The 12081-nt window shown below is 42.3% G+C and overlaps 1 protein-coding gene and 1 long non-coding RNA gene across 3 annotated transcripts in view; one reads left to right on the top strand and one right to left on the bottom strand.

The window, feature by feature from the left end:
- Positions 1-12081, top strand: part of LOC149984018 (uncharacterized) — a 156758-nt gene that overhangs the window by 11824 nt on the left and 132853 nt on the right. The window lies entirely within an intron of this gene.
- pik3r3b (phosphoinositide-3-kinase, regulatory subunit 3b (gamma)) overlaps positions 1-12081 on the bottom strand; it is a 309052-nt gene that overhangs the window by 208772 nt on the left and 88199 nt on the right. Inside the window, exons 3-4 of the mRNA XM_021599716.3 lie at positions 3533-3625; positions 3251-3328 (exon numbers count right to left, since the gene is read on the bottom strand). Of these exons, the coding sequence (XP_021455391.1) occupies positions 3251-3328; positions 3533-3625 (171 nt within the window). The remainder of the gene's footprint in view (positions 1-3250; positions 3329-3532; positions 3626-12081) is intronic.

The raw sequence follows: 12081 nt of genomic DNA, 5'->3' as shown, positions 1-12081 counted from the left end.
ATAAACATTGATAAAAGATGCAAGTGTTATTCACAGAATTAAAGATAAATGTATCCTCTATGCAACCGCTGTGTCAGATTTCCAATTTTTTTTTTACAGAAAAATAATAATCTGAGAACGGCGCTCAGAACCCAAAGAAATAGCTGCCATTTTGGCGTCAACAGAAGCTACAAAAAACACTATAAATATTCACTTATCTTTGAATATCTTCATCAGAAGGCAGTTCCAGGAATCCCAGTTCGACAATAAATGACTGATTTGTTCCATAAAGTTCCAAAAAGCCCATAATTTAGCCACTTGTTGTTAGCTTGTTCAGCCCAGCATTCAATCCTCAAAAAGCACGAGCAATTCCTCTAGACAAAAACTCAAAAAGTTCCGTTACAGGTCGTAGAAACAAGTCAAATGATGTATGCAATCCATATTTAGGTTGTTTTAAACATTGATCAGCCATAAGGTTCCAACCGGAGAATTTAATTGTCTGAAGAAAAGCATAGAAACGCAAGAACACTCTCTCGTGACCACGCGTAATGAAACCGAGGCTTTCTGCCAGACCACCCACTCAAAGAGCTATTATGAGCCCCACCTTTATAGTAGAATCATACAACCAGAATCTAAAGACGGTGACATATTGTGGAAGCCCTAGAAAGTGCATTCTCATCCATATCTAAAGGTGGACATCCAATGGCACTGTTTTCTAAATTGAGTTCTCGTTTCCTGTTTGGATTTTGTCTCAGGTTTTTGTCTGCCATATGAGTTCTGTTATACTCACAGACATAATTCAAACAGTTTTAGAAACTCCAGAGTGGTTTCTATCTACCAGTAATAATACTATGCATATATTCCCATCTGGGAGAGAGTAGGAGGCCGTTTACTCTGGGAACGCCTTTCATCCAAAAGTGAAAATGGTGCCCCCTAGCCTCAACAGGTTTTAAGCAATGGCTTTTTTTTGTCCTATGGACAGATACTCCAATCTCCGCTGTGGAGCTTTGCAGCTCCTTCAGGGTAATCTATGGTCTCGTTGTTGCCTCTCTGATTAATGCCCTCCTTGCCTGGTCCATGAGTTTTGGTGGGTGGCACTCTCTTGGCAGGCTTGTTGTGGTGCCATATTCTTTCCATGTTTTTAATAAAGGATTTAATGGTGCTCTGTGGGATGTTCAAAGTTTCTGATATGTTTTTATAACCCAGCCCTGATCTGTACTTCTCCACAACGTTGTCCCTGACCTGTTAGGAGAGCTCCTTGGTCTTCATGGTGCCCTTGCTTAGTGGTGTTGCAGTCTCTGGGGCCTTTCAGAACAGGTCTATATATACACAGATCATGTGACAGATCATGGGACACTTAGACTGCACACAGGTGGGCTTTATTTAACTAATAATGTGACTTCTGAAGGTAATTGGTTGCACCAGATCTTATTTAGGGGCTTCATAGCAAAGAGGGTGAATACATATGCATGCACCACTTTTCTGTTTTTTATTTATATTTATTTTTTGAAACAAGTTTTTTGTGTGTGTGTGTGTGTATGTCCATTACATGAAATCCAAATAAAAATAAATGTAAATTACAAGTTGTAATGCAACAAAATAGGACAAATGCCAACAGAGATGAATACTTTTGCCAGGCAATGTATGTGTTATTTTGTGTATGATATGCTGAGTGTGTATGAGATGATGTGTGTCATATTGTGTATTATAAACCGGGTAGTTTGTGTACTGGATACTGATTGTCTGAAAGCTGTGGTATTCCAGACAACATACCACGGGTATGACGCAACATCACGTGTTTACTGTTCTAATTATGTTGGTAACCAGTTTATAATAGCAATAAGGCACCTTGGGGGTTTGGGGTATATGGCCAACATACCACTGCTAAGGGCTGTATCCAGGCACTCCACTTTGGCCATATTATGAATCTTTAGACGTACAAGTTACCATACCTGGTCTCAGGGATGGCTAACTATGGAAATCCCTTCGGTTTACTCAGTTAGGTAAATCTGTTTTAATTGTCTTTGGACCCTGTGTATGGAACAACCTACAGCATTCCCTACAACTGGGTGTTCTGGTGCCTCTTGGGCAGTTCAACATGTTGATTGGAGACCTCCTTGCCTTAGGAATGTGACTGTTTTTCTTGAATATTTGTATTACACTGTATTTTATTTTGTAAATTGTGTTAATGCAGGGTTCCATTGCAAAAGAGACCTTAGTCTCAATGTTGTTCAACATGCTCTCACAGTCTCACTGCAGAATTAGGCATTTCAACTTAGTGTCCATCACTAGTCATGGGATTACACCCATCCACCAACTCCATCCACAATGCCCTTGCAAAACTCAAACGTACTTTATGGTAATAGCGCTCACTGTTGCCCCTAGGTATGGATAGAAGTCCAATTTTGAAGTCATGTTAGAAAATATACCACACCCCCTCTGGCCTTATTGCTTATTTAGATGTGGGAGTGTATAAGATGCGGTGTATACCATTGTGCCTCTACTGGTTCTGTCACCACTGTGTTTGTAATGCTGTGGGCTCGATGGGTCTCAGATAGAGTTATGTTCTGCCTGCGCAAATATTACAGAGTCAGAGCACTCCCTTGTGGAGCCAGCCTGAACTTCAGCACAAACTTTCCCAACTTTCTCTCTACTGAGATAGACTACCAATTCTGGCTATCAGCAGTAATCTACTGTATGCCTTCTGTATGAGTCAGCACCCCGGAGAGATGCTCTACTGAGAGGTTATATTCAAGACTTATTAGGCCCAGTGAGTCCGTTAAATACCTAGCAGGTTGACACCTGTTGAGTTGACATGCTGCAAATTCTGCATACAAATACTGCAACTCCACAACTCCTCAAATACTGCAACTCCACAACTCCTCAAATACTGTAACTCCACAACTTGTGCCCTGACATGAGAAAAAAACGACTTAGTTTGTAGTTGCACAGATAGTATGAACCTGTGTTATGTAGGGTTAAGGTACATGTGCTATGTAGGATTATGTACCTGTGTTGTGTAGGGGTTTGTAGGATTGATGTACATGTGCTGTGTAGGGTTATGTAGGGTTTATGTACCTGTGTTATGTATGGGGTTTGTAGGATTGATGTACATGTGCTGTGTAGGGTTATGTAGGGTTTATGTACCTGTGTTATGTACGTTATGTAGGGTTTTATGTACATTTTACATTTAAATTATTTAGCAGACGCTCTTATTCAGTAGTCAGTGCATACACCTGTTTTATGTAGTGTTATGCAGGGGTTTATGCACCTGTGTCAAGAGCCTGTCTCAGTTCTGGGGGTCCGGTGGAGGCTGGGGGCGTCCGGTACAGGGGCTCACTCTCCAAGCCTAGACAAGAGAGGGGCAGAGGAATTAGTGAAAATAGTTACATTTCAATGCATCCACAAAATACTTTAGGCCTACTACATAATAATTCTATAGTCATAAAGATGCATTTGAAGAGATCAAACATGGAGTCATAACAATTCCTGAATTGTGTACAATATAAATTACCAACATGTTTTTTTTCCTCTAAGTTGTGGAAGTTTTTACCTTGTCTCTCCAGAGCTTCTATCAGCCTGTGTAGCGCCACAGGAGCCTGTTCAGGCAGAGCACACACCTCTGGGGCCTCCCTTGGCCCCCCACCTAGAGAGAGAGACAGCAAGAGAGAGAGAGAGAGAGAGAGAGAGATGGGAGAGAGGGGGAGAGAGAGAGATAAAGAGGAAGAGAGGGAAAGGGAGGAAGAGAGAGGGAACAATGATCAGCGATGCTACACACATAAGACATACGCACTGAATCAAGCGAAACACAAGAAGACAAGCATATTCCCTTAGTGCTTCACTTTGCTGACCCACACACAACCACATAGTAGAACAGGAAAAATTGTGTGTGTGTGTGAGAGAGAGAGAGAGAGAGAGAGAGAGAGAGAGAGAGAGAGAGAGAGAGAGAGAGAGAGAGAGAGAGAGAGAGAGAGAGAACAGAAAGAGTGAGATAGGTTTGCATGTGCATGCTTAAATCTTTGACCTGCACCATCTCTGTGCATCTCTGTCTATTTCAGGAGCAGCATTTCAATTCCGCTCTCCTGCTCCGTGTGACAAATGCACTCTCCCCACTCACACATGCCACCTTCATCTTTTACCCCCATCCCACTGTGTGTGTGTGAGAGAGAGATATTTTTTTTAAACAATACATTTCACAACACATTAAGTGTGTGCCCCCAGGCCACTACTCTACTACAACATATCTACCACACAAAATCCATGCGTACATGTTTGTATAGTGCGTATGTTATCATGTCTGTGTGTGTGTCTCTTCACAGTCCCTGCTGTTCCATAATGTGTATTTTACATGATGTGGAATAGAGTTCCATGGAGCCATGGCGCTATGTAGTACTGCGCGCCTCCCAAAGTCTGTTCTGGACTTGGGGACTGTGAAGAGACCTCTGGTGACATGTCTTGTAAGGTATACATAAGTGTCCGAGCTGTGTGCGTTCAACATGTCAATACCTCTCACAAATACAAGTATTGATGAAGTCAATCTCTCCTCTACTTTCAGCCAGTAGAGATTGGCATGCATATTATTAATGTTAGCTCTCCATGTACATTTAATGGCCAGCAGTGCTGCTCTGTTCTGGGCCAAGTGTAATTTTCCTAAGTCCCTCTTTGTGGCACCTGAACACACAACTGGACAGTAGTCCAGGTGCGACAAAAACAGGGCCTGTAGGACCTGCCTTGTTGATAGCGTTGTTAAGAAGGCAGAGCAGTGCTTTATTATGGACAGACCTCTTTCCATCTTAGCTACAGTTGCATCAATATGTTTTGACCATTACATTTTACAATCCTGGGTTACACAAGCAGTTTAGTCTCCTCAACTTGCTAAATTTTCACATTATTCATTTGAAAATTTTGTTGAGGTTTAGGGTTTAGTGAATAATTTGTCCCAAATACAATGCTTTTAGATATTTAAATATTTAGGATTAACTTGACACCTGTTTAGGATTACTTTACACCTGTTCTGAAACTGACGGCAGCTTTTTGTTAAGTGTAGCAGTGATTTCACTTGCTTTGGTAGCTGAGTCATCAGCATACATAGACACACAGGTTTACTCAGAACCAGTGGCAGGTCATTAGCAAAGATTGAAAAAAGTAAGGGCCCTAGACAGCTTCCCTGGGAAATGCCTGACTCTACCTGGATTATGTTGGCTTCCATTAATGAACACACGTGTTCAATTTGACAGGTAACTGTCGATCCACAATATAGCAGGGGATGTAAAGCCATAACACAGCAGAAGATTTTGATAAAGTCAAAAACTGCACTGAAGTCTAACAAAACAGGTCCCACAATCTTTTTTATTATACGTTTCTGTCAGTCAATCATCAGTCATTTGTGCCGTACATCTTGAATGTCCTTCCCTATAACCTTGCTGAAAATCTGTTGTTAATTAGTTTACTGTGAAATAGCATTGTATCTGGTCAAACATAATTTTTTCCAAAATTTGACTAAGGGTTGGTAACAGGCTTATTCGTCGGCTGTTTGAGCCAGTAAAGGAAGCGTTGCTATTTTTGGGTAGCGGAATTACTTTTTCTTCCCTCCAGGCCTGAAGGCACACATTTTCCTGTGGGCAGTTTTGCTCGCAAAAGTGATTGCTGTCCTCGTTATGAAATGATCAAATTACATTGGTTGTCACTCATCTAATTACGCAGTTACATGCTTATTAGTTCCATACTGAAGGAGAAGACGCACAAGTTGTCACAAAAGATAAGGTATTTTCGGAAGGTAAAGAAAGTAACATGAGCAACAAATGTTAGTGAACCGAGGATTCATAGCGTTTTAATAGATTTTCTGAACGATACATGCTACATTTAAATCGGTTTGAGGTCCCGTGGGGTTTAAGTTCAAGGTTAAGTTCAAGCATCAGCCAATTAAAATCGTTGCGGTAGTTGCACGTAATCAAAGGCTATATGTTAGCTGTTCACATTACATAGGCTTGCACATATATCTCCATGCTAACCTCAGCAGGTGTAATCTAGAGGCGAAAGAAACGCACACCTATTTAGGTGAGGTGCTGGCTAGCGGAGTAGAACACTTTTAAAAATGTGCACGCTCTAGGAGCTCAGATGCAAAAATATTTATGTCTAATGTTTTGACAGACAAGCTGTCTTCATCAGGGTATAATGACAAACACTGCGAGATGACTAATTTATATAGTGTCAAAAGACACACACAGGTATCTGTAATCATGGTCAGTTGTGGCCTGATATCATTGGTTAATTCTCATAGAATAAAATAGCATACAAAAAACAGAAATGGATAGCGTACGATCATAGATACAATTTGGCTACATACTGTAAGCCTACAAACATTTACAATAGCAAAATCACAATCACAAGAATGGCTTCAGATCAAAGTCTACGTTGAGACCGAATCTTTAAATTAAAGATCCAGGCAGCTTCTCGTTTAAAAAAAAAAAATTGTCGAGGTCACCCCCTCTCCTAGGGAGGTGTCACGACTTCCGCCGAAGTCGGTCCCTCTCCTTGTTCGGGCGGTGTTCGGCGGTCGACGTCACCGACCTTCTAGCCATCGCTGATCCATTTTTCATTTTCCATTGGTTTTGTCTTGTCTTCCTTCACACCTGGTTCCAATCCCATCAATTACATGTTGTGTATTTAACCCTCTGTTTCCCCTCATGTCCTTGTCAGTGATTGTTTGATTGTATGTTATGTGCAAGTTTTGTTCTGGTGTGCGACGGGTTTTGTACCCACTTTTATCATTTTGTATATTTTGGTTTTCGGAGATTTGTGAGCACTTATTATATACCAAGTTCATTCCCCTGCGCCAGACTTCCCTGCCACCAGCGCGCACCCATTACAGGAGGGTGACATATTCGATGCCAATATAACGTAGGGATAAAATCGAGTGGTTTTCTTCCAAAAAAAACTCAGCAGGTGGCCATGATTATTTTCTGTAACAAAATCCATATCAGCAAATGAAAATGGTTGACGTAGTTGGACGTGTTGCAACACTTGTTCATGGAAACATCTTCAACATAAGTGTAACACCCTGACCATAGTTTGCTTTGTATGTTTCTATGTTTTGTTTGGTCAGGGTGTGATCTGAGTGGGCATTCTATGTTGGATGTCTAGTTTGTCTGTTTCTGTGTTTGGCCTGATATGGTTCTCAATCAGAGGCAGGTGTTAGTCGTTGTCTCTGATTGGGAACCATATTTAGGTAGCCTGTTTGGTGTTGGGTTTTGTGGGTGATTGTTCCTGTCTCTGTGTTTGCACCAGATAGGGCTGTTTTAGGTTTTCACGGTTCTTGTTTTTGTTAGTCTGTTCATGTATAGTTTTCATTAAAGAACCATGAATAGAAACCACGCTGCATTTTGGTCCGCCTCTCCTTCAAGTCAAGAAGACCGTTACAATAAGTGAAACAGCACGTTCTGATAATCAAAGCAACTACATCACGTGTATTTGACTGACTGGTCAAATTGCTCTCTGTGTAGAGTGCCTAGCTCCACGTTATTGTCGCGGATTGTGGCAAAGGGGTCGAATCTCACATGAGATTATTCCTCCCTTTGAAATGTGGAATTATATGTATTGTGGTAGTGTGTTGAAAAGGGACATAGCCTAAAGCTAATAGCTTGAAAATGAAGATTAATAATGCATTTACTGTAATAAGAAACTACCTAGTTTATCATCCTTGCAGGCAAACACACTGCTATGGCCTAATAATCATATTGCATAGGCTACAGTTGAAGTCGGAAGTGTAACGGATGTCGTCTGGAGATAGCGAGGAGGACCAAGGTGCAGCATGGTTAGTGTTCATGATGATTTTAATTAAAGAAAGCACTGAACATTGAATCAAAACAATAAACAATGACGTGAATTTACAAAACCGAAACAGTACCGTGTGGCCCAAACACTCACACGGAAACAAACAACCACAAACCAAAAGTGAAACCCAGGCTACCTAAGTATGATTCTCAGTCAGAGACTAACGACACCTGCCTCTGATTGAAAACCATACCTCCTGCTGCAATGCACCCCCACAACATTATACTGCCACCCCCATGCTTCATGGTTGGGATGGTGTTCTTTGGCTTGCAAGCCTCCACCTTTTTACTCCAAACATAATGGTCATTATGGCCAAACAATTCCATTTTTGTTTCATCAGACCAGTGGACATTTCTCCAAAAACAACGATCTTTGTCCCCATGTGCAGTTGCAAACTGTAGTCTGGATTTTTTATGGCGGTTTTTGGAGCAGTGGCTTCTTCCTTGCTGAGCGGCCTTTCAGGTTATGTCAATATAGGACTCATTTTTAATGTGGATATAAATACTTTTGTACCTGTTTCCTCCAGCATCTTCACAAGGTCCTTTGCTGTTGTTCTGGGATTGATTTGCACTTTTCGCACCACAGTACGTTCATCTCTAGGAGACAGAACACGTCTCTTCCCTGAGCGGTATGACGGCTGCGTGGTCCCATCGTGTTTATACTTGTGCACTATTGTTTGTACAGATGAACGTGGTACCTTCAGGCGTTTGGAAATTTCTCCCAAGGATGAACGAGACTTGTGGAGGTCTACAGTTTTTTTCTGAGATCTTGGCTGATTTCTTTTGATTTTCCCATGATGTCAAGCAAAGAGGTACTGCGTGGTCCCATGGTGTTTATACTTGCGCACTATTGTTTGTACAGATGAACGTGGTACCTTCAGGCGTTTGGAAATTTCTCCCAAGGATGAACGAGACTTGTGGAGGTCTACAGTTTTTTTCTGAGATCTTGGCTGATTTCTTTTGATTTTCCCATGATGTCAAGCAAAGAGGTACTGAGTTTGAAGGTAGGCCTTGAAATACATCCACAGGTACACCTCCAATGGACTCAAATTATGTCAATTAGCCTATCAGAAGCTTCTAAAGCCATGAAATCATTTTCTGGAATTTTCCAATCTGTTTAAAGACACAGTCAACTTAGTGTATGTGAGCTTCTGACCCACTGGAATTGTGATACAGTGAATTATAACTGAAATAATCTGTCTGTAAACAATTGTTGGAAAAATGACCTGTGTTATGCACAAAGTAGATGTCCTAACCGACTTGCCAAAACTATAGTTTGTTAACAAAAAAAATTGTGGAGTGGTTGAAAAACAAGTTTTAATGACTCCAACCTAAGTGTTTGTAAACTTCTGACTTCAACTGTATATTACATGGTCATGTACACATAAATGTAGACCTATGTTTTGATAATCATCTACTTTGTCACATGTGTTATTTGACTTAAGGACAAGCATTACAAAGTGTAATACAGTAGGACTTGACCTTGACCTATTTTAAGAAATGCCATTGGTTTGTCGAAAAAAAGTAGTTAAATCTCTGATAGGCTGATGGGCAATATGGTACAGGAAATAATCACATCAACCTGCTGGGTTTAACATAGGGCTACATGTGCAAGCTTATGTATTGGGAACAGCTAACGTTACGTTTTTAATCAAGTTTCAAGTTTTCCTGTCACATGTCCAAGTACAGTGAAATGACTTTCTTGGAAACTCTAACCCCAACAATGCAATAAACAATAACAATGTAAGAGTCAAAATAACAAGGTAGAACAAAATGCACATCACATGCAACTACGTCTGCAATTTCTATTGTCTGATACTTAAACCTTTTCTAATGTTCGCAAATATGGCCCCAACGGGTCTACATAACCAGTATCCACAACGAGCAGTTAAAGGGTTAAACAATATCTAAGATTCATATAGAAGAAGCCAAGTAGAACTGAGAGCAGCTGTGAAATTCCCACTTTTGGGAATCAATTAGGAGACGAAAGAAAGAAAGAAAGAAAGAAAGAAAGAAAGAAAGAAAGAAAGAAAGAAAGAAAGAAAGAAAGAAAGAAGCATCCCAGTTATGGATTAGCATATCCCTGTTGACTAATGTTTGACTGGTATTGTACATACTGTATGCACAGCTGTGAGAGCAGGTTACCTATACTGCCTTCTACATACCATACACACAGCTGGGAAAGCAGGTTACCTATACTGCCTTCAACCGACCATACACACAGCTGGGAGAGCAGGTTACCTATACTGCCGTCAACATCCCATACACACAGCTGGGAAAGCAGGTTACCTATACTACCTCCTACATCCCATACACACAGCTGGGAGAGCAGGTTACCTATACTGCCTCCTACATCCCATACACACAGCTGGGAGAGCAGGTTACCTATACTGCCTCCTACATCCCATACACACAGCTGGGAGAGCAGGTTACCTATTCTGCCTCCTACATCCCATACACACAGCATCGGTAGCAGGTTACCTATACTGCCTCCTACATCCCATACACACAGCTGGGAGAGCAGGTTACCTATACTGGGGGTGTATACTATGTATGGAGGTGCATTGTATATCAATAAATACATATCTGATGGTGGCTGATATTCACAGTGTGAGGTATGATACAATGGAAGATGTATACACTGAATAAACTACACATTAAGAACACATGCTCTTTCCATGACATAGACTGACCAGGTGAATCTAGGTGAAAGCTATGATCCCTTATTGATGTCACTTGTTAATTCCACTTCAATCAGTGTAGCTGAAGTGGAGAAGAGAGGTTAAAGAAGGATTTTTAAGCCTTGAGATAATAGTGACAAGGATTGTGTGTGTGCCGCCTTTGAGCGGGGTATGGTGGTAAATGCCAGGCGCACTGGTTTGTGTCAGGAATTGCAACGCTGCTGGGTTTTTCACACTTTTCCCTGTGTGTCAAGAATGGTCCACCACCCAATGAACATCCAGCCAAAATGACACAACTGTGGGAAGCATTGGAGTCAACATGGGCCAGCACCCCTGTGGAATGCTTTCGACACCTTGCAGAGTCCATGCCCAGACGAATTCAGGCTGTTCTGAGGACAAGAGGGGGTGAAACTCAATATTAGGAAGGTGATCCTAATGTTTGGTCTACACAGGGTATGTGCTTCAATCTAGGTTGTAAATATATGTTTAATACATGTGGATCACCGTGCATGTTAACCTATCTATTTCCCTCAACCACAGTATCTCTAAGTGGAGAGTAGTGCTGCTAGTGATAAACAGCATTGTCTCGAGCAGCAGCCCTGGCATGGCCTGCAGTGACCTGATGGTCACACTAGGGGGCGTGTGACAGCCAGTCTGACTGGACACTGCACCATTAGTACTGTACTGTATGAGCTCTCAGTTTGATGTCATTAAAACACATTACTTTAATAATAACCTGAGGAAAGTATGAATATATAATATAATTATCTAGTAATACCAGGCAATCTGAATCAAGCAGTGTTGTAAATATTTATCATGCTAAATGACTTGTAGTGTGTGTGCGTGTGCTCTGTGTGAGGCAGATTGTAGAGGTATGCGATATGAGATGGGTTCACAAAACACACATACACACATTCAAGCATGCATACACCGACGCATGCACGTACCCACGCATGCACGTGCATGCACACATTGGCGGTCTGAGGGTAGGCTAGTGTCAGATGAGGTGAGAGAGTGTAGAGACAAAGAGAGGAAGCGAAGAGGAAAAGAGGAAGGGGGTCGTTTTCCTCATTTCAGTCTTTAGACCTGTAACAGAATGCAACCCCCAACCACCACCACCCCTATCCTCATCCACCATCCTCTCCACCATCCCCCCTGTCACCCCAACCACCACCACCCCTATCCTCATCCACCATCCTCTCCACCATCCCCCCTGTCACCCCAACCACCACCACCACTATCCTCTCCACCATCCCCCCTGTCACCCCCAACCACCACCACCTATATCCTCCTCCACCATCCCCCCTGTCACCCCCAAACACCACCACCCCTATCCTCATCCACCATCCCCCCTGTCACCCCCAACCACCACCACCCCTATCCTCTCCACCATCCCCCCTGTCACCCCCAACCACCACCACCCCTATCCTCATCCACCATCCTCTCCACCACCCCCCCTGTCACCCCCAACCACCACCACCTATATCCTCCTCCACCATCCTCTCCACCATCCCCCCTGTCACCCCCAACCACCACCACCCCATCCTCATCCACCATCCTCTCCACCATCCCCCCTGTCACCCCCAACC

The sequence above is a fragment of the Oncorhynchus mykiss genome, chromosome 4, assembly GCF_057628025.1.
Source record: "Oncorhynchus mykiss isolate SJ-2025 chromosome 4, ASM5762802v1, whole genome shotgun sequence".
Lineage (NCBI taxonomy): Eukaryota > Metazoa > Chordata > Actinopteri > Salmoniformes > Salmonidae > Oncorhynchus > Oncorhynchus mykiss.
The sequence above is the reverse complement of the archived record's forward strand: the minus strand, read 5'-3'. Positions and strand labels throughout refer to the sequence as shown.